This window comes from Balaenoptera physalus, assembly GCF_965194825.1.
Source record: "Balaenoptera physalus genome assembly, chromosome: 10".
Classification (NCBI taxonomy): Eukaryota; Metazoa; Chordata; class Mammalia; order Artiodactyla; family Balaenopteridae; genus Balaenoptera; species Balaenoptera physalus.
In genome coordinates this window covers 105,866,216-105,886,836 of record NC_138889.1, presented here as the reverse complement: position 1 = coordinate 105,886,836, position 20,621 = coordinate 105,866,216, and the positions used below count along the sequence as shown (strand labels likewise).

The 20,621-nt window shown below is 60.8% G+C and overlaps 2 protein-coding genes across 19 annotated transcripts in view; one reads left to right on the top strand and one right to left on the bottom strand.

The window, feature by feature from the left end:
- Positions 1-1,731: 1,731 nt before the first annotated feature.
- On the top strand, positions 1,732-7,736 carry RCOR2 (REST corepressor 2). Of its 3 annotated transcripts, none has more exons than XM_082477607.1 (12): positions 1,734-2,628; positions 3,378-3,434; positions 3,730-3,810; positions 4,049-4,101; positions 4,189-4,350; positions 4,458-4,582; positions 4,676-4,745; positions 4,835-5,050; positions 5,414-5,491; positions 5,627-5,684; positions 5,860-6,053; positions 6,175-7,736. In XM_082477607.1, exons 1-12 carry the CDS (start codon positions 2,502-2,504, stop codon positions 6,487-6,489), a joined length of 1,536 nt encoding a protein of 511 aa, XP_082333733.1. In that variant the 5' UTR covers positions 1,734-2,501; the 3' UTR covers positions 6,490-7,736. The 3 variants fall into 3 exon arrangements, with proteins under 3 accessions (XP_082333734.1, XP_082333733.1, XP_082333732.1); XM_082477606.1 differs by having other exon boundaries at positions 1,735-2,628; positions 5,821-6,053; XM_082477608.1 differs by lacking the exon at positions 5,860-6,053 and having other exon boundaries at positions 1,732-2,628.
- MARK2 (microtubule affinity regulating kinase 2) overlaps positions 7,357-20,621 on the bottom strand; it is a 57,957-nt gene continuing 44,692 nt past the window's right edge. For 4 of the 16 annotated variants that reach the window (XM_082477590.1, XM_082477603.1, XM_082477600.1 and 1 more), the window contains 16 exons: positions 19,715-19,763; positions 19,322-19,387; positions 19,162-19,232; positions 18,886-18,942; positions 17,923-18,159; positions 17,365-17,484; positions 17,165-17,264; positions 16,975-17,087; positions 15,869-16,001; positions 15,506-15,687; positions 15,085-15,182; positions 14,118-14,279; positions 13,228-13,485; positions 12,156-12,182; positions 10,134-10,178; positions 7,357-9,509 (listed from right to left, as the gene is read on the bottom strand). In XM_082477590.1, the coding sequence (XP_082333716.1) occupies positions 9,149-9,509; positions 10,134-10,178; positions 12,156-12,182; positions 13,228-13,485; positions 14,118-14,279; positions 15,085-15,182; positions 15,506-15,687; positions 15,869-16,001; positions 16,975-17,087; positions 17,165-17,264; positions 17,365-17,484; positions 17,923-18,159; positions 18,886-18,942; positions 19,162-19,232; positions 19,322-19,387; positions 19,715-19,763 (2,079 nt within the window). In that variant the 3' untranslated portion in view covers positions 7,357-9,148. The other 12 variants (XM_082477598.1, XM_082477604.1, XM_082477605.1 and 9 more) reach the window with 11 other exon arrangements.

The window sequence follows — 20,621 nt, the reverse complement described above, 5'->3', positions numbered from 1 at the left end:
GGAGGGACGCCTGTGGCTGGGGGTACCTGGGGCAGCCCAGGAGGAGGGAGGCCAGAATAAGCATGATGCTGTGGCCTGGGGATGGGGTGAGGTGCTGGGCCCTGGACCCTAAGCATGAGTATGGAAAAGTGGCAAGGGGGAAATGGGGGACCCAGCTGAGGCCCTGCTTCAAGAGGGGCTGGTGTGGGCAAAATGGAAGACTCCATCATAGGAGAGGGCTGTGAGCAGCGATGGCTGCCTGCCAGGCAGGAGGGGACAGAGATGAGAGGCTCCCTAAAGACTGGAGGTGCTGGGGGCAGGGTGGCCACTCAGGAGGAGTAAGGCTGCGGAGGCTCTTTTCATTTGTAGCAGACCCCTTAGCTCAGACCTGCCCTTGGCCCACTCGTTCTCCTCTATCCAGACCTCCCCACCCTGGGGCTTGGTGCCCAATCCATGATTTAAGAGGAGGAAAAAGGCCCCATAGCTCTGACCGGAGGTGTGGCGGGCAACGTGGCTGCCGGCTGGGTGGCCCCAGTGTGGCCCCATGTGGCCCGACAGCACCGCAGCTGGGTGGGGTTGTGCCTGACTTTGCCCGGCCGCCCGCAGGAGCCCCCAGGACCAGGAGGCCCCAGCCGGGTCGTGGCCCGACCGCAGGACCCCGGCCGGCTAGCCGCAGGCAGCGGGTGGGGGCGGGGATCCATCCCTGGCTGGGCCCTGGGTTGCTTCTAAATTTAGGAATCTGATTACTGAGTGGCCGAGGAAGGGAAGGGAGAGGAGGGTGCGAGTGCAGGCTCGGCTCAGTCTGGGCACAGCGGGGCGTGCCCGGGTGGAGGTGTGTCTAGAAGTCTGGGGCTCGGGTGGGAGGGGCGACGGGTGGGAGGGGGCTTCGGCCTGTGTGCGCGGCAGCACGTGCCTGCGGCAGCGGGGACGGGCACCGGCGCAGCTTGTCGCCGGTGTGTGTGCTGGCTCTTTGTGTGCCTGGCAGGGTGGCTGGGTCTGGCTTTGAAAGTCTCTGCCCACCCCCCTCCCCCATCTCCGTCTGTGCCGCTCTACCCGCTTCCCGGTCTGTCACTCTGCCCGTGCTCGTCCTGGGGGAGGGGGATGCTGCTCCCAGCTGGGGTGACAGGGAACCCAGTAGGGAGGACACCCAGCTCCTCCCTCACCCTGCAGTCCAGATCTTTCCCTACACTTCCCACACCCCATCCCGCAACCCCTTGTGCCACTGTTTTGGGGTGCGCGCTGCAGCAGTTAAAGGGAACTGAGGTGACCCCTGGGGACCCACAGATGCACCAGAAGCCAGGCTTTGGCCCGGTAGCTCTTGGAGGAATTCATTCCTCGCCTGTCCGGCCTCCCATCCGCTCTGGCCCCCAAGGGCGCATGAAGGGGGGGGGGTCCCCCCTGCGGAAGGGGGGCGGGGAGTTCCTTGGCAGGAAGGGAAATGGAAGGAAAAGCTGGGCTCCACCCGGGCGGGCGGGCAGGCGGCCTCAGGGCCCCCGGGGCAGGCGGCGGTAACCCGAGCCCACTGGTGTGTGGGGCTGGTGTGCGCGTGGGTGGGGCTGACCCCCGGCTACTCCTCGGGGGTAGGGGGGTCTCCCCCAGGGGCAAGTCTGGGAGCTCGGGGGGCCCGCTGAGGAAAGCGCTCTCCACCCGGGTCCTGACCCCACCCCCTGGAGGTCTAGCCCCGGCCCCCAGGCCCCGCCCCCCGGGCCCTCCCTTCCACCCCAGGGCCAGATGTTCAGCTGGCGGAGGCATCGGCTGGGGGAGGGGTGCTGAGGCCGCAGCCGGCACTACTTCCCTGCCAGCAGCTTCATTGTGTGCGCGAGGAGCGAGCGGCGGCGGAGAGCGGGCGAGCGAGCAGCAGCTCGAGCGCGCCGTGGAGAGCGAGCGCGTCGGGGAGGGTGCGAGGCGGCGCCCGCGGCTGCGCTCCCCCGCCTCCCGGCAACTCTGCCCCAGCACCGCGCGCCGTGCGCGCCGTCCCGCCGCCGCCGCCGCCGCCGCCGCCAGCGCCGGGGCCCCGCCGGCTGCCGTCGCAGGCAGGGGTCTGGTCCGGGCAGGGGTCCCCTCCCGGGGACTGGGGCATCCTGGTGCAGCCGAGAGGCGCGGAGCCCGCCGGGGGCGGCAATCGCGCCGCAGCGCCCGCTCGCTGAACTGCGTGGGCAGGCGGGCATTGGGGCTCCAGGGCGCTCCGAGGGCAGGGTGCCCAGACTTCTCCGGGGAGCCCCAATTCCGTGGAGCGTCCAGAGCGAGCGCGCCCCAGCCCCACCGGACCTTGCGCTCATCCCCCGCGTACCCCACTTCTACACAAACTTTTCTGACACCCTCACCCGTGGGGGTCGCGGAGAGCGCTGGGCTGCCCGTTGGGCTCCTGCCCCGCCGGACCCTAGCCACGCTTGACCTCCTGCCTCTCGTGGCCTCAGTGGCGACCTCTCCAGGCCGGGCCGGGCACGGCACCCCAGGCGAGCGCGGCAACGACCGCTGCTCTCCGAAGGCTCCCGCGCCCCCCGGGGCAGCTGGGCGGGGTAATGCCCTCGGTGATGGAGAAGCCGAGCGCGGGCTCCGGGATCCTGTCCCGCAGCCGGGCCAAGACGGCGCCCAACGGCGGACAACCCCACTCGGAGGATGACAGCAGCGAGGAGGAGCACTCGCACGGTGAGCCCGGAGGCCTAGGGTTAAAGGCGCACCGGCCCGGGGCGGGGGGCGCGGAGCAGGGCGTGGGGGAGAGTTGCCGACCACGGTATTATACGGATGGTTCCTGCCTTGCCTGCATTGGAGCCTGTGCCTTGCTTCTCCCCAAAGCCGGCACAGGGAATCTGGAGGCTGGGCCCCTAGCTGCCGAGGAGGCGGTCCTGCCTGCCCCCTCCCTGCCCTCAGTCCCCGAGGGACTCAGGCGTCCCTCCCTTTCACAGCTTGGGCTCCTCGTACCTTGCCACCTTGCAGGGGACTGAGGTCTGACTGGGGCAGGAGCTGGGAAGACACCTCCACACCGAGCTGTGGGGCTCCTGTGGTGGGGAGGAGCCTTGGATTCTCTGCAGGAGGGCTGTGGTCCAGGTCTAGGGGCAGCCCTCCAACCCCCACCAACTCCCCCCCTCCCCCTCTCCCCCCTCCCCCCCCCCGTCAGAACAAAGGGCTCTGCTGGGCCTGGGCTTGAAAACTGGCCCCTGTCCTCTCCCCCACCCCCCATGGCTATGGCTAGGCAGGTCTCTCCCTTTTCCAGTTCCCTCTGTGGCTGAGGGTAACTGAGGGGAAGATCAAGGAAAAGTGAGCCTCCTGGAAGATGGGGGCCCTGGGTGGTCAGGAAGGAGAACTCCAGGCCAGCCACCTCCCCCGCCACATCCTCCCGTCCTCCCTCCCTCCCTGGAGTCCTGACTGCCTCCCCCCGCCCCCCACCGGCTCCACAGACAGCATGATCCGCGTTGGAACCAATTACCAGGCCGTAATTCCGGAGTGCAAGCCTGGTGAGTGGCAGGACAGGCTGTGAAGGGAGGGGACTGGAGGGCCCATGGCTTGGCCCTGAGCCCCACCTGGGGGAACCCTTGGCTGGCGCCCACTGTAAGGACAGGCGGGGGTGGGTGGCCGGCCCTGTGGCATGGTTAGTTTTCCTGCTCTGCCTTCCTGTCTGGGTCTCTGTCCCTCCTTCCCCTCTGTGCCTCACCTCGCAGGCCCCACTCCTCCGCTGCCCTCTGGCCATGGGTCCAGGCCAGCGCCACCAGGCTGATGATGTCTTCCCTCCTCTGCTCCGTTGCCTTTCAGAGAGCCCCGCACGCTACAGTAACAAGGAGCTGAAGGGGATGTTGGTGTGGTCGCCCAACCACTGTGTGTCAGATGCCAAGCGTGAGTGGGGTGGGACCCTGGGCTCATGCATACCCTTGGGAGCTGGGGCCTGGGGTTCATGCCAGCTGGCAGCCAGCTCTTCTCAGAAGTGGGCTGGAGGCTGAGGTATGTGGGTTCAGCCCCTGCCCTGGGGCTCAGGCTCAGGGGCCTAGCCCCTGGGGGCATACCCCTTTCCGGGCAGGCCTGGCTTAGGGGTTGTAACCCCTCCTCCAAGACCTGGCTCCTCCCGCCCCTGCAGTTGACAAGTACATTGCGATGGCCAAGGAGAAGCATGGTTACAACATCGAGCAGGTGAGCCTTGGCCCCGCAGGGATTTGGGGTGGAGACGGGACAGTGCTGCGGGCAGCTGAGCCTGCGTTGTCCCCTCTCCTGGGCCAGGCACTGGGCATGCTCCTGTGGCATAAGCACGACGTAGAGAAGTCTCTGGCTGACCTGGCCAACTTCACCCCGTTCCCGGACGAGTGGACGGTAGAGGACAAGGTGCTGTTTGAACAGGCCTTTGGCTTCCATGGCAAATGTTTCCAGCGGATCCAGCAGATGGTAAATCCCTCCACCCCCGCCAGTGCTCCTTGGCCCCTTCTTCCTGTTAAGCCTGCCCGAGGCCCAGAGTCTTAGGTGGGCCCCAGCCTCTGGCGTTGCCCCTCCAGCTGCCTGACAAGCTGATTCCCAGCCTGGTGAAGTATTACTACTCTTGGAAGAAGACCCGCAGCCGGACCAGTGTGATGGACAGACAGGCTCGGCGGCTGGGGGGCCGAAAGGACAAAGAAGACAGGTGGGGGGCTCGGGGAAGCTCTGGGTGGGGGTAAACTGAGCTCCTGGGGGCCCTGGCCCCTGCCTTACCCCGCCTTGGCCCCCGTGTAAGCAGTGATGAGCTTGAAGAGGGACGAGGAGCCGTGAGTGAGGGGGAGCCGGACGCTGGAGACCCCAAGAGAGAGGTGAGGTCCCAGAGCTCCTCTGGCCCTGCCCGCCTGCCCGCCCTCTCCTTGGGCTCTGCACCACCCACCTCCTCTCCTTTCCCTGGCAGCCTCTGCCCTCTCGGCCCCTGAATGCCCGCCCAGGTCCAGGAAAGAAGGAGGCCCAGGGGTCTCAGTACCGCCACCATCCGCTGCGAACTCGGCGGCGCCCTCCCAAGGGCATGTACCTGAGCCCTGAGGGCCTCACTGCCGTGTCGGGGAGCCCGGACCTTGCCAACCTCACACTTCGAGGCCTCGACTCCCAGCTCATCTCCCTCAAGCGCCAGGTGGGGGGCCCGAGGAAAGAAGGGGCCAGGCAAAGGGGACAGTTAGCAGCTGGGAACTATGACTGGGGTCAGCTGAGGCGTAAGGGAGGTCGTGTGGATGCCAAGCCTGCACCTGCCCCATCCTCTGGGCTTCTGGGTAACCTGGCGTTCTTTTCTGGACATTAAAAACAAACAAACAAGCAAACCTGGTCTTTGAAAAGGGGCAAACCCCAGTGTCTCCCCTAGTGAATGGTTATGAGGGAGAGATGAGGTAGATGGTGGGTGGCAAAGAGCTTTGTTAGGAAGTAGGGCCCTGGTGAGGGTTGGTATTGATGGCCTCCCTGGCTTGGAATTTGATGTCCCTTCCTTGCCTTGTCTTCCCAGGTGCAAAGCATGAAGCAGACCAACAGCAGCCTCCGCCAAGCCCTGGAGGGGGGCATCGATCCACTCCGCCCCCCTGAGGTGAGGCTGCTCTTCAAGTCTGGGTGCAGGAGGGGGTTCTTTCTGGTGGCACAGCAGAAAGGGGAGTTTTCCTTGGGTAGCAGGGCCTCTGTTCCCATATTTTTGAGTCTCAAGGATATATTCCTTGTTCTCCAGGCCAACACCAAGTTCAACTCCCGCTGGACCACGGATGAGCAGCTTTTGGCAGTACAAGGTGGGTGAGACTCGGGAGAATAGAGGGCCCCAGGAGTGTCGCCTGCCCTCCAAGGAGCTGGGGCAGAGGGGAAGGATCAGGGAAGTAACTAGTTCTAAGTGGGTATTCACACCTGCTGCCCTTTTGACCCTTGCAGCCATCCGTAGGTATGGCAAAGACTTTGGGGCTATTGCAGAGGTGATTGGGAACAAGACTCTGACCCAGGTGAAGACCTTCTTTGTGAGCTACCGGCGCCGCTTCAATCTGGAGGAGGTGCTGCAGGAATGGGAGGCCGAGCAGGATGGGGCCCCTGGAGCCCCCCCGGTCCCCATGGAGGAGGCTAGGAGAGGGGCTCCCTTGCCAGCCCCAGCCCTGGAGGAAGACGATGAGGTGAGAAGGGGAGAGAGAGCGAAACGCTTCAGAGAACAGAGGAGAGGAACTGCCTCCGTCCTTAGACTGGGCTGAGGGTGTGCTTGAGCCTGGTTGCTCACTCTTCTCTCGCTCCTCTCAGGTCCAGATTACATCTGTGTCGACATCAGGACCCCGATCGGGGCCCCCTGCGCCGCCCCCTCCTCCGCCTCCCACCTCGCTGTCCCAGCCACCGCCACTGCTGAGGCCACCTTTGCCCACGGCTCCCACCCTGCTCCGCCAGCCACCCCCACTCCAGCAGGGCCGCTTCCTCCAGCCCCGGCTGGCCCCCAACCAGCCCCCACCACCTCTCATCCGCCCTGCCCTAGCTGCCTCCCGCCACGGTGCCCGCCCGGGCCCTCAGCCCGCACCCACCCTGGCTGGAGCCCCCCTGGAGCCTCCAGCACCCTCGCTCTGAGCCCCGAGGCCCTCCGCCAACCGGAGGCTCCAGAACCCCTTTGCCGGACGTCCTCGGGGACCTCCAGCTTCACTGAGGACAGAAGAGACTAGAGCTCTCGCCGGGTCTTTCGAAGACCCAGCGCTGCTGACGGGGGCACAGCCTGGACCCCCGCGGGTTCTGCACGTCTTTCTGGCAGCCAGCCTGTCTCCACCCCCTCCCCAGCCAGTGTCTGGGGCCTTCTGAGCTGGCCCGAGGGTATTTTCCTGGCTGGGACTGGAATGGCTGCCTCCTAGTCTGCCAGGGCCTGGCCTAGGGGTCCTGCCCTTCGTGCGTAGGGGGTAGTGACCATAGCCTGGGGGTGGGGGAGAGGACAGTTTAGTGTGTTGGCTGTTCTTCCTCTTCCCCTTCTTTTAGCAATAAGTCTGGGGTGAGGTGGGGAGGGAGCTGGAGGGGGGAAGTGGGCAGAGAGGTTCCTTGGGCCCTGACAGCAGCAGAGGCTGAAGAGGTAGCTCTCCAGTCTTCAGGGGGCCGGGTGGAAAGTGCTGAGGAGCTCTGAGGGTGCCCACTGTGCCCACCGCCCAAAAGCTTAGAGAAAAGGGTTGGGAACATATGCAGACATGGGTTTATTTTTCAATGTTTTTAAAAAATAAATAAAACCTTCAAGCTCACTGAATCCTCTTTCCCTTTTGGTTTAAGGGTCTTGGGCTTTGCTTCCTGTCTGTGCCATGAGGGTGGGGAGGGATCCCGAGGGATCCCGCCCGGCACCGGCCTTTCCCCAGGCCCCAGACAGGAATCAGTTCTCCCCTGCGAGGCAGGCAGGCTGGGCCACATCTTGCCCATGGGGACTGGGTCCCTGCCCGGTAGGAAGAAACAGGAGGAGGCAGCTCAGATTCCAAACATTCTCTTTATTACGTGTTTGATCCAGAGGAGAAACTAAGTGCAGGAAGGGGGGGCTGGGTGGGGAGGGGCCACCTTGCCTGGGAGCCCCCCCCCCGGGCCACCACCCGCTTTGGGAGCCAAGCCTTGCCCTCCTGGCCCCTCGGAGCACCCCGGCTGTTCCATAGGGCAGGAGGCGGGAGGGAAGAAGGGAGGGGGAGCCCTTGGTGGGAGCCGGAGCCTGCATTCAGGGCTTGGGGCAGGAGGGCTGAGGTTGGCGAGGCCCCTTCCTGGGAACCAAGGGCTCGACTTGCCACGGAGCCAGGCCTGGGAGTGGGATGATGAGTAGGGGTGGAGTCATCATAAATCAAAAAAAAAAAAAAATAAAATAATAAAATAAAAAATAAAACCCATCACAAAAAATGTACAACTCAGGTGAGGGTAGAGGCAGCCTCTGTTCAGGACCCCCTCCCCCAATTTCTCAAGAACAGAAACAGCAGAGAAATAAATTAAGGGATGCAGCGGCTGCCACCAGCCAAGCGCCCATACCAGCCACTCCCACGCTGGCTGCAGAGGTTAGCGAGCTGGGAGTCACTTGGCCTATCTGTCCCCCCACCCTGTGGAGGGCAGAGGCTCCCGGCCCTGCTGCCCTGTCCAGCCTCCCGCCAGGCGGCCGGCCCCGGGGGCCCCGGGCAGTGTCTCCTGAGAGGAGGGGCGACAGTGTGAGGAAGAAAAGGCAAGGCCGAGAGATGAGTGGTGAGGGAAGTCACTGCTATGGAACTAGCTGGTGCCCAGATTAATGCCAATGAAGGGGAGCAGTGGGGAGAGGGACGGCGAGGGGGGCTGTGCTTTCAGACAAAGGCTCTCCCAGAACGGAGAATGCCCAGCGTCCCTGTTCCGGAGACTAGCAGCCCAGGCGGCCCCCTGGGGGCCGAGGAGCCCATCTGCCCTGCGGTCCCCTCCCCTCTCCCAGCCCTGGGGTCAGCCCCGCCTTCTACCCAGGAGGGGGTGGGAGAAGATGGCACAGACTTTTTGAGGAGGGGAACAAAAGTCCCCACAGCAGCTTGTGGAAGGAAATGCCCAGCCTCTGGGGAAGGAGGGGCAGAGGATACAGTGTGGAGGGAGGCCGGGCCCCGCGCCTCGCCCGCCCGTCCCACCGCTTCAGGGCTGTGCGGCACCCCTGCCCCCAGCCCCCAGCCGCCCAGGCCTCCAGCCCAGGGGCCTGAGGTCAGGGGAAGGCCACCTCTGGTGGTTTGCTTGGAGGGGAAGGAGGAGAGGAGAGGGGAGAAGCCCAAAGTGGGCCTGGCGGAGGGCCTGACAGGGAACTCCACCACTCTTGCCTGAGAGTGTTCCAGCCCTGAGCCACCCTCCCGGGAAACCCCACAGATCCAGTCTCGACTGTCCCAATGGGGCAGGGAGGAAAGGTGGCCGCTGGGATTTTTTTTTTTCTTTTTTCTTTTTGGTAATAAAAAATTTCTTGGTTTAGGCGAAATACTCTGTGCAACCGCAGTACCGAGGGGGAGCCCTGCCCCCCACCCCTCCCTCCCCTTCCTTTGCCTCCTGTGGGAGAGAGGGGGGAAGGGGGAATATCTGGGCAGGGGTAAATGTGGGGGGGGGAGAGAACCATCTCCCAACCCCCACAAACATGGAAGAAAAAACTGAGAAGGGCGGGGAGGGGAGAAGTGCCAGCAGGGGAGACACACCAATCCATCTCTGCAGTCTCGCCCGGGCAGGCAGAGCGCCGGCCCCAGCAGCTAAGTCCAGCTGGCCGCCTCCGTCGCCCCCCACTCCTGGCAGCCTGTTAAAGCTTAAGCTCGTTGGCTATTTTGGAGGCAATGTTTTTGAAGGCCATGGAGGTGCCCGATATCCGCTTAAATCGAACACCGTTGAGAGACAGCCGCGGCAGTTTGCACACCTCCATCTCCCACTGCACGAAGTTCTCGTGGCCTGGCGTGCCGTGCATGCACAACAGCATGTACTTCTCGTGCAGCTCGCTCTGGCAGCTGTTTGCGTCCAGCACCTTGCGGATCTCCCGCATCATCTCGTTGGGCTCCATGGAGCTCGTGGTCTTCATGCTCCACGTGAAGCGTAGTGAGCGGGGCTTGGCCTCCCGAAACTCCTCCTTTTCCTTGTCACTGCCGCCACTGCCCACCACGTGAGGTCTGCGGAGAGGGCAGAGGCGGGCGTCAGGCGGGCGTCAGGCGCCCCACCCACGGGACAGCCCCACTGGCAGACGGACCCCGAGACCAGAGAGGAGAGCGGGAGGGTGCCCAGGAGGCGGCAGTGCTGGAAGAGGGAGCGTTAGACCTGGCCCAGGGAGCAGAGGGAGCGCGAGAGGGGTGGGCGGTCTCGTCTCTCAGGGCAGAGAGGGCGAGAAGCCAGACCCTTGCAGGGGGTGACAAGGTGACAGCTCCATGCTTTCCTGGGAAGAGGGCAGGGTCAGGGAAGAAAGGGGAGCATGCGCTCAGTAGCCCTGAGCAGGTCACAGACTGGACAGAAAGAAGTGACTGATTCACAGGAACGTGAGCTTGTCGAGGGGTAGGAGTCTAGAGTCCCAAACGCCCGGCCCAGGGCTCCTGTTCCAGAACACACCAGACCTGAGGAGAAGGGCCCACACCCACTGCAGCGGGGCTGTGGGGGTCCTCTGAGGAAAGGGAGGCCCCAAGAGGGGGAGGACAGGGCACAAGCGTGGAGGAAGAGCCGGGTGGCAGAAGGAAGAGAGGAGCAGGAGGCCCGTGGCAAGCCCGGTGGCCCGGTGGCCGGCGCTGGCTCCAGCCCTCTCTCACCTGAGCGTCTCAACTCGGTCTTTGCTTTCAGGTTCATTCAGGTTCCTCAAAAAACAGAGCGAGGGAGAGTTTAGTGCTGGGACCTCTGTGAGGGCGGGTCCGGGGAGGTGCCGCCAGTGGGTGGGCGGGACCCAAGCCCAAAGGCCACTTGCCCATCACCTAGCAGGCCAACATGGCTCCGCGGCACCTCACACTGGCAGCTCAACTGTCCCTCTCCAACGGGGAGCCTAACACAAGGGGCCTGCCCCTCCCCACACTCTCAAAGATGGGTGCCGGGAGAAGGAGCCGGGGAGGAGGAGGGTGGGGACGTGCGGGCACACGCATGGAGCACACGGCCCACGGCCAGGGATCGCGCGGAGGGGGGCTTCTGCACTAGTGCCCCCTGAGTGGGTCTCAGAACTGTAGTCCTCTTGGAGGGAAGGGGCAGGGGGATAAATAGAGGTCTCTCTCAGGAGGCTCAAACGGCCAAGGGCCGGACCTGCTTTGAGTACGCCTGGGCCTCAGTGCCTGGGACTGGGTGGGGAGGAGATGGGCCCTGAGGCCGGCTGTAGACAAGCCCACCTCCTCCATTCTTTTATAACTCCCCTGCCTGCCAGGCCATCTGCTGACACAGAAGGGAGGACGGAGGGCAGAGCAGGGCAGACACCTTGGGAGGGTGGGTGGGGAAGAGGTCTGGCCCCGCTGAGCGGCTTCTCCAGCTCCTGGCTGGAAGATGGGTGCCTGGAGCTGGGAGATTGGGGAGTGCAGAGGAGGGCAAGGATGTAAGGAGGAGTGAGAGAGGGCAGCAGCAGCACATGTAAAAGGAACACAAAGACACAACAGACACACAAATGCAAACAAGCGCACTTCGGGCAGGGAGCCTGGGCGGTGCAGGGGAAGGAGCCGGGCTGCTCTCTCCGGCCCCACCTGGCTCCTGCCCTGTGGGTGGAGGTACCCTGCAGGGCAGGCCCCCACTGGGGCCCCATGAGTCAACAGCCAGCCATGCAGTGAAGAGCTGGGTGGCGAGCAGTGGGTGGAAGGGGGAAGCGTGAACACCCTGTCTTGGCCGTCTTCTGTCAGCTGGGGCACCAAAGGGGCTGGGCTGACGGCCTTGTGGAACCAGGGCTCCCAACCTGGCCCTTGGTCCTCAGCTTGGTATTTGGCCCACCGAGGCCACCAGAGAGGATGAAGACAGGGCCAGGGGTGGCAGAGCCAGGAGCTGGCCTAGGAAGGGAGATGCCTGAGGGAGGGGGGATCTCCCACTGTTTTGCCAGGGCTTAGGGGTAGACGGCCCCTGCCCTAGAATGCCCCAGCTTCTGGCTCTTCGGAAGTCACAGGCCATAACTGGAGAACACAGCCCAGAGAGGACGCGGCTTGATTCATCCAGAAACGGCTGGAGGCAGGAGGTATGCTGGGGTGGGGGTGGGGTCGGCCTAGTTCTGCAGGAGCTGCCAGAAGGGGGTGCTGTGCCCCACTCGTGAGGCAAAGGCTCCTTGGGCCTGGAGGCGTCAGGCTGAAGTCTTGAGACCCCAGCGTCCCTGCAGTACTTCCAAAGTCCTGCCATCCCATAGGACAGAGGCAAGAGGCCACAGAGCCCTGAAGTTCAGGGCACCAGGGAAGGGGAAGCCCAGGAGACCCAGAATGAGATCCCATCCCAGATGCACTTTCGACCCCAGTGGAGCTTCCTCAGAGCGCATGCACAGACACGGGAAAGGGCTGGAAAAGGAACCCAACGCGCTTGTGACCAAAACCCAGGGTAGGGGACTGGGGGGAAGGAGACAATCTTAAAGGGAGAATTCCCTGAGAAGGTCCCCCTTGCTTGGGGACAGGCCCATCGTTTTCAGAGTCATTTGCCCTGAGTGGGCAAACGTGGCCTTGTGGGCCGCCCAGGCAGAGGCCGTCTTCATCCCTTTAAGATGGCAGAGAGAGGACCCCACAGACATGGTTAGCAGATGCAGGAGGGAGCAAGAGCCAGAAAAGGGGAGTTAGTGATGAAGGCAGGACACAGGACACAGACGCACACACAGCGGGCTCAACGCCTACCTTCTGGCAAACCTGAAAGACAGATTTCTAAAAAAACAAACAAAAAAAGACAAAATAAAAAAAGAAATAAAAAAAAAAAAAAACCAACAAGACGGTATGTGGATAAGCAGGTGGGGAGTGGGCTTTACAGGTTCAAGGGTCACCCCACTTGTGGAAGAGCCGCTCAGCGAGACTAGAGTCCCAGACATCCCAATCTGCTCACGCCCCACCCTGCAGTCCTACACCTGCATTCCGGGGCTGGAAAGGGGCATGGCTTGGCTACTCTAGCTGAGTGGAATGAAATGCACGAGGAAGGGCAGGCAAACCTGTTCTCTCCAAGGCCCCTGCTGCTTCCTGAGCTACACTAAGATGGTTGAAGAAGTGGTGGGATGGAGACAGGGAGCAGCCCAAGAGGCCAGATTACTGGATGCACCTCAAGAATCAACGCTGTCCTTTTGGGTCATCAGGGGCCAGGTGTGAGGAACCTCACGAAGAGAACCTTCACCCTGGTTCCCAGGTAGGAAAGCGTCAGAGTGCCTCAGGCTGCAAGGGAGCCATCCTAGGCCCCCACCAGCTATTTCATTTTTGGCCTTCATCCTGGCAACCCCCAGCCCCCCAGCAGAGGAACATGGCTGAGGCAGAGGGGAGTGGCTGCAGCCAGACAAAACCAACTGAGTGGGGAGAAAGGAGGTCAAAGGGGGCAAGACAAGAGACCAGGAGAAACTCTCCTTGCCGGCCCAGCCTGGCTCAGGCCTCATGACTTTGCAGCTGCGTCACCAAATATAAGTTTCCATGGGAACCCAGGAGAGACGAGGGGGGCTTTTATTTTAGCATCTGAGTTCACACTCTCCTAGAGAGGAGGCGGCATCGGCCATCTGCTCGGGCCAGAGAACGAGGAGTTGGGGAGGCCTGAGAGGGACGGATGGGTCTGGGCATCTCAGGTGCCAACAAAGACTCAATTTCTTAGGCTTCCTGAGGTTTCTAACTCTGGGACCTGATCCCAGTTCTAACCCCCAGGTGTCCTCATCCCCACCCCCAGGCAAGGTGGAAGGCCTGGCCTCAGCCTCTCTGCCGCTCTAGGCCCCCTACTCACCTGCGTACAAACTTGGAAGTGAATTTGCTGAAGATGCTCCCCGAGGCCCCCCGCCGGCCCTGGCTGTTGCCAGAGGGAGAGGCTGGGGTCACACCGTAGGGCAAATTCTGCTGGTCCCGCACCTGCCGGAGCTGCCCAGCGTGGAAGGTGCTTCGACTGGACACACCCCGGGGAAAATTAGTTCGGTCTGGGGCTCCACCACTGCTGCTGATGTTGTGGGCGGAGGGGGAGGCGACAGGGACGCGCTGGGGGGCTGTGCTGTGAGAAAAGAGGTGGGGGGCGGGGAAATGCATCAGGGCATGAGCAAGCCGTCACCACCGAGCATCTGGAGCACCCTGGCGTGGGAAAGGGAGGGGGATGCTAGGGCAGAGGCAGCCATCACAGAGGACACAGAAGGAAGGGGTGTGACCACTGAGGACACCAGTAAGGGAGATGTCTGGGTGGAGGGGGAAGGAGGTGGTTTGGGGGAGGGAGGGGAGGCCGGGAAGGATACGTGTGTGGAGAACAGTACAGGATGGAGAGAAGAGGCTCCTTGGGAGCCAGGCAGGCTGGAACCTCAAGGGGACGATGGTGACCAACCCTCAAGGATTGAGTCCCTGTGATGCGGACTGTCCCCGGGGTCCTAAGGAGTCCAGGAAGGCTCAGAACAAAAAGGCTTCCTTCTGGAGCCTCGGGACGGCTTCTTGCATATCTGTTCTGAGAGGGAGAACTGGAGGAAAAGAGGGGCATTAAGCTGTTTTTTGTGTCCCCTACTTCCTGGCTGCGGAGGACAGCCATCTCTTGTGGCTAAGATGCCAAGATCAGAGCAGGACCCCCAGGTGGGAGGAGACTGTGGGGGGGGTGTGGTGGGCTGAGGGCAGCAGGGGCACCAGCCGCCCCAGCACACTTGCCTGGGCCGCGGCACCTCACAGTTACTGTCCGTGGGGGGCAGCCCAGTGGCCTTGTTGGGGTGCACGGAGGCCGACATGGATTTCTGGTGCTGGCGGGGCCGGGCCGCAGAGACCGCGGCGGAAGCAGAAGCCGTGGAGGCCCGGGACCCTGGCATGGTTAGGCTAGGAGACAAAAGCAGTGGAGAGGCCTGGGTTAGGGGTGGGGGGGGGGGCAGGAGGCTCCGGTTAGGAAGCACAGGCGGGGCGGGAAGGGCCAGAGCTGGGGAGCCTCGGCAGGATGCAGGTCAGGCCCAGGAGCAGCAATGGGGCACAAGCCAGAGCCGAGGGAGGCAGGGCTGGGAAGTGGAGGGCACAGTAAGGAAGGCGAGGCAGGCCAGAGCCTAGGGAAGGAAACCCAAAGTGCAGGAAAGCCGACAGGAGGCAACTGCCTCCGGGCTGCACTGGTCTCCTAGGAATTCTAAGAACAAGGATGTGTCGTCGCCAGAAAGAGCAGCGGGTTGCTAAGGGGAATCTTCATTAAGCTCAGAAGACAAGGAGCCAGGAACTCAACGTGACGGTCAAGGTTAGGGGGGCTCTGCTCTCATGGGCACAGCTAGAGTCACCCTCAATGTTTACACGCTTCAGGTGGGCATCTCTCGGTTTTGCCCTGAGCTGGGGCCCCTCAGGCACTGATGCCCAGAAGAGTGCAGTTGCCACACCCGGGCTGCAGTCAAGAAGCAAGAAGGCAGCTGAGATGACCATGGAGTCACACTCGGTACACCGCAAGAAGCGGTCACAGGAGCACAGGGAAGAGGAGAAGCGGGGGTGGGGAGAGCAGGGAGGAGGTGCTGGTGTGTGGAAAGCTGGACTGGACAGAGCCAGGATGGGACTCCAGGGAGCAGGAGGGGAGATGGTGCTGCTGACAGACGTCACCGCTGGGAGAGGTGGCTCCCGGGGAATATGGCAGGCAGGGCCCGGGCCTGCTCACCTGTCTTTGCCGTTCTGGATGGAGGCCTGGCCGAGGCTGGCCCTCTCCAAAAGTGGGGAATTCCTGCTTCGATTTGTGCTGGTGGAGAGGACACTGTTCTGCGGGGAATAAAGGGCAGAGTGGTATCACAGAAAACCAAAGTGTTCTACTGGCAGGTTCACAAGGCCTGCTCCCCCTCCACCTTCCACCACGAGCAGTCGGGCTGGGGAAAAGAACGGATTTCGCTTTTACTCTGTGGGGCAGGGTTTTCTACAGTAAGCAGAAGTGGCCCCGGGCGGAAGGTTAGGTAGGCAGCCAAAGGGAGCTGGGACTGGATTAAGGAAAGAGCTGCCTGGAGAGGGCAGGCCCCACAGCAGGAGCGGGGAGGATGGGAAGGAGGTGGGGCTGGCCAGGAGGAGGGAGGGGGGTGGGCGTGGCTCACCGTGGAGGGGGTGGGGGTGGTCTTCTTCCTCTCCAGCCCGGGCAGGGGGCTGGCAGGCACTTTGGCTGTGCTGCTGGCCTTCCGCCCTGGCTCCCGGTCCTCCTCAGGCCGCTTGTTTTCTGCGTTGTTACTCTGAGTCTTCTTAGAGTAGGAATTAGAAGTGGGAATGGCAGGACCAGCTGCTGGGCCAGAGGACAGTGGGAATGGGTAAGGGCAAGGTGGAGGGAAGTTAAGTGACTTGCCCAAGGACATGCTACTAATAAGGGCTGAACAGGGACGGAAACTCAGCTGTGTCATCCAAAGCCCCAAGAGCCCATCAGGCGAGGGGTGAGTCCCCCACCTGCAGCTCCCAGAAGTACTTACCCTGGTCGCTAAAGCGCCGCTGCTTGGGGTTGGCTGAGACGCTGCGCTGTACCTTGTGGGAGGGGGAAGGGGCACTGCTATTGGTCAGATCAGCTGAAGGCCGGGGCTTCAAGGTGATGGTGTCTCCCTCCAGCTGCAAGAACACAAAAGGGAGGGCGGAAGTCATGAGGAGTTGCCTGTGGATGATCCCACTTACACATTCCTGCCTGACACTAATCCACCCCAGGCTCCCTTGAGACATGCCCCCTGCAAGACCAACATGCATCTAAATAAACACTCACGGAGACAAGTCCCAACACAGACCCTGACAAACACAGTCAAAGACACACCAACCTCCCCACAAAGAACCCCGCCCTCAGAGTGGGATACACACACCACACACATAAGAATGCACAGTCGGACTCAGAGACACCCCCCAATACCTCCTGAGCAGGCTAAGTCAAGAATCAAGAAAGGGAGTCCAACACCACCAGGGGGAGAGCAGGACGGGGAGGCCACGAGTGGATGTGGGGACACACAGATGGTGAACAAGACCCTACTCCCACAGAGACCCAGGGATGCAGGCGCAGACATGGGTACCCATACGAGCAGAACAATAATCACGAAGCCTCCAGATGCACAGACGGGGGGCTGGACGTACACGCACACAGACACATATACCCAGACACAAGCTCTAGGCAGAAGCAACACACAGGCTCAAGATTCCTGTAAGACAGACACAGAGCACCCAGGAACCCAGACTTCCAGATACAGAGAGACACAAACATATCCAAACAGTCAGAGACTTCTAGAGCCAACACAGAACTAACCCCGCCGGAACGACCTAGACCCAGTCTAACCAACACAGAATGAGCCAGATCTACTCACCCGTATGGAAACCCAGACCCAGGCCCATACCCCAACAGCTTCCCTATTGAACTACTGATGGAAATTAGTGAAAGCAAAAGCCAGGGGACCTTAGCACCACCAGAGCTGAGGCTTAAAATTAGTCAGTAGAGAGCACATCTACTCAGAGATGAGCTTCTGCCCTCAACAGCTGCTAGAAGCATGGGGATACTACTGACAGAGAGGCTGGCTAGACGGGGGAGGGAGCAGGGGGCACACACCTCGGAGCTCTTGTAGCCCAGGAGCAGATAGGTGGCCATCACCTCGTTGTACCTCTGGCCCACCAGCGAGTCCTGGATCTCTTCCCGTGTGTAACCCATGGACACCATCAACTCTGCGTGGGGGGACATACAGTTAAGGCTGGTCCTGAGTCCTAGGCAGGCTCAACCTCATGGCCCAGCACAGCCTCACCTGTCCGCCGGGGGTCCTTGTAGTCAGGGAGTGGCTCCACATAAGGCTTTAATTCATCATCTTCGTGACCCACATTCATCCATCGATCTTTCATGATTTGCTGGGGAGTAAAGGGAAGAGGAAGGGCAGAGAGGGAGACTCAGCTTGGAGGTTTCCTTGGGAACCCAGGACCTCCTACCAGCTGGGCTCAGGCTGCTCACCTCTAAAGTGCCTCTCTTGCTGGGATTGAGAATGAGAAATTTCTTAAGCAGGTTTTCACAGTCTGTGGACATGTAGAACGGAATACGGTATTTCCCCCTCAGTACCCGCTCCCGCAGCTCCTGTAGGAGGGAAATTTAAATCACCCAAGGCCAAGGGAAGGAACCTAATATCCAGGCTCCTGACAGCTTAAGACTGGCCAGGCAGATATAAATGAAATATGGTAAGAGGCAGAGAGCCTGGGACAAGGCACCTCACTAGAGAGTCGGTGATGTCAAATACCCCACGCCCTCTGGCTTGATCAGCCCGAGGCTTGCAATCCTGAGTACCTTGGCGGGGTGAACGGACATACAATTTATCCCAGCCCTCAAGAGAGGAACTGAGGTTATTTTGCTGGGTGCAGAGGGCTTTTAATAGCTGCTACCTTTTGCAAGCCCTTCTTTGAAGCTCTGGCTCAGGAAAAATGTAGAAAAGCAGCAAAGGTGAGAGGTCGGGGACAAGACCAGAGGCCAAGAGAAGAAATGAGAATACAAATGATCTAAGCCTGCACTTCACTCCACCTTGAGGTTCTGTCCATCAAAAGGCAGGGATCCGCTGACCAGTGTATATAGAATAACTCCCAGGCTCCACACATCCACCTCGGGTCCGTCGTATTTTTTGCCCTGGAAGAGCTCTGGGGCAGCATAAGGGGGACTGCCACAGAAGGTATCCAGCTTGTTCCCAAAGGTGAATTCGTTGCTGAAGCCAAAGTCTGCAATCTTGATGTTCATATCAGCATCCAAGAGCAGGTTTTCTGCCTGGGAGGTAAGAAGGAGAATGTCAGGGAACCAAGGGGATCACACGAAGGCACCGGACAGAAGGAGCTGAGGAGAACGGAAGAACAAACAGGAAGTCATCTTCAATGTTAGAACTTCTCCCACGAACTTCAGGGCAGGCCCCCGATCAGTGTGCGGGGGCTGGGCTGGGCTGGGCTGGGCTGGGCTGGAGGAGGGCCGCACAGGCCACTCCTCACACAGGCAGCCACGTGAGAGCTGGGATCTGAAGGTTCAGAGACGCTGTGAGCTGTGCAAAGCTTCCCTGTCAGGCCGGGTTCACCGTGGTCACATCTGCGAGGACTCGGGGGCCAGGACATAGGTAGTCTCACGGGCTAACAGCTCAGTGAAAGGGAGGAGTGTGCCGCGCGTCTGCAAAGCAGCCGTGACGCAGCTGCGGGACAGTCAATGCTGTTTCCTCGGTCGGCCGCCAGGCTGCCTGCAGCCCTCCTGCCACGCCTGGCTGCACCGGAAGGTGAAGTGCTGAGAGGTGAAATGGCAGAGACCCTCTCCTCGCTAGCTGGAACGGGATCCTAAGTCCAGTCATAAGGCCTTTGTCAGAAGCAGCCCCAGGGGCTTCCTCATCATCTCCAAACAATTAAAGGCTGGAGTTTCCTTGAACACCCAGGGTGTAATGGTTATGTCACAGTTAACAGAGGGTGAAGGACCCAGCCCTGACTCAAAGACACTGGAGATGAGAGCACGCCTTACCTTTAAGTCTCTGTGAACAATAAACTTCTGGTGACAGTACTGCACAGCAGACACTATCTGAAAGGAAGGAAGAGGGGTCAGCTCAGGGGCACCTGAAGGTGGGCTACAGGGGCTGGTGGAGCTGTGATCCTGTGACCGAGTTCGAAGCTGCCACATAGATAAGCAAAGCCCAAAGGACCCTCCAGAGGCCGCTTACAGACAGGCAGCTCCTCCTTGTATGCCAAACCCCCCAAAGCAGAGGTCGGGCCCACACTCCATGGAGGGAGTCACACCCACCTGGCGGAATTTGGCTCGAGCCTCTTTTTCTTTCATCCTGCCATGAGCCACTAGGTAATCAAACACCTCTCCTGCAAGTGACAGGGGCAGGGTCTACATCAGAGCTTGCTGGGGCTGGGGAAGGTGGGGACACAGTAGGAAGAGGCAATTCCATACCTACCTCCACTAGCGTACTCCATGACAAGGTAGAGAGTTTTCTCAGTCTCGATCACTTCAAATAACTTAACTACAAGAGAAAAGGCCAAGCTATGAGTCAGAGAAGCAGCAGGGGCCACACATCGAGCCCCAACATGTACAGGGGCATCCTAGGAATGAAAGTTTCCTCCTCTCCCATTCCTACTCTCCCAAAGACAGGTTCCTCTCGAGGCAGCCACACCACTAAGGACAGCCCTGTGCGCCAGAGGCAGCGCTGGATCTTGAGCTGGGCTTCCCCAGAGGCATCCTTGAAGATGACAGACTCCAGAAGGCCATGTGCCTCAGGGAGAAGGGCCACATGCTGGGAAGTGGAGCCTTGCCGTGGGGGAAGAGGGAAGGAATGATGACTGGTTCTCACCTATGTTGGGATGATTCAAAACCTTCATTATTCTTACTTCACGGAACAGCTGGAAAATAAAATATCAGGGGTCATGCTTGCTCAGCTTGCTCCCCTCAGGTCCCCTCCAAACAGAGCCACTGCTAGGATTCGTTTTCCAAAAGAGAAAACAGGCAGGGACAAGAAATAGAGTAGTTGTCCAGATCCTCCATGCCCGTCCCCAGTGGCTGAGAAGGACATGGCGGGGAAGGAGAGCAAGAAGGGTCAGTGCGAGGAAAGCTGGGCTCTCATGACTTGTACCCTCAGGGGCAGCATCTGGACGAGCCAGCTGCACCCTTGGGTGTTGTCTCCCCAAATCCAGCCCCCAAACAGCAGACGGGTTTTGGCTGCATGCCTCTGAAAGAGGGAGCGTGAGCCCACGTACATGAACACTTAGAACCTGAGCTGCTTCTACAGTTCACTGACAAAGCAGACTCTAGCTTGGTCTGTGTGAAGAGGTAGGGGAGCTCTGAAGGGGCCCCTCTGAAGGGGCCCACCACCTTCTGACTTACAGAAGTCAGAGGGCTCTGCACTAGTGGGTACGCCTTTCTCTCCTGGGCCTCGGGGTGGTGACAGAAGAAGCCACTCCTATATATAGCTGATGCCAATTTTAATCAAATCCACCTCCACACACTCACGCTCTCTTTGTGAAACAAAATCAGGGACTCCAAACCATACATTTCCATAAAGAAAGATGACAGAAATGAACTCCATCCCCTCTGCGGGGGCCAGAGAACTGGAGGTGGGGTTTTTTGCAACTTCTAGGCCTCACCGTTTGCACAAGGAGCAGAACTAGTTGTGTTGTGTTTTGTTTTTGTTTTTAAGGAGAGGGGAGGTATGGAGACCTAATTTAGGCTATATTTTATGGGGAAAAGTGAACACATCTTTC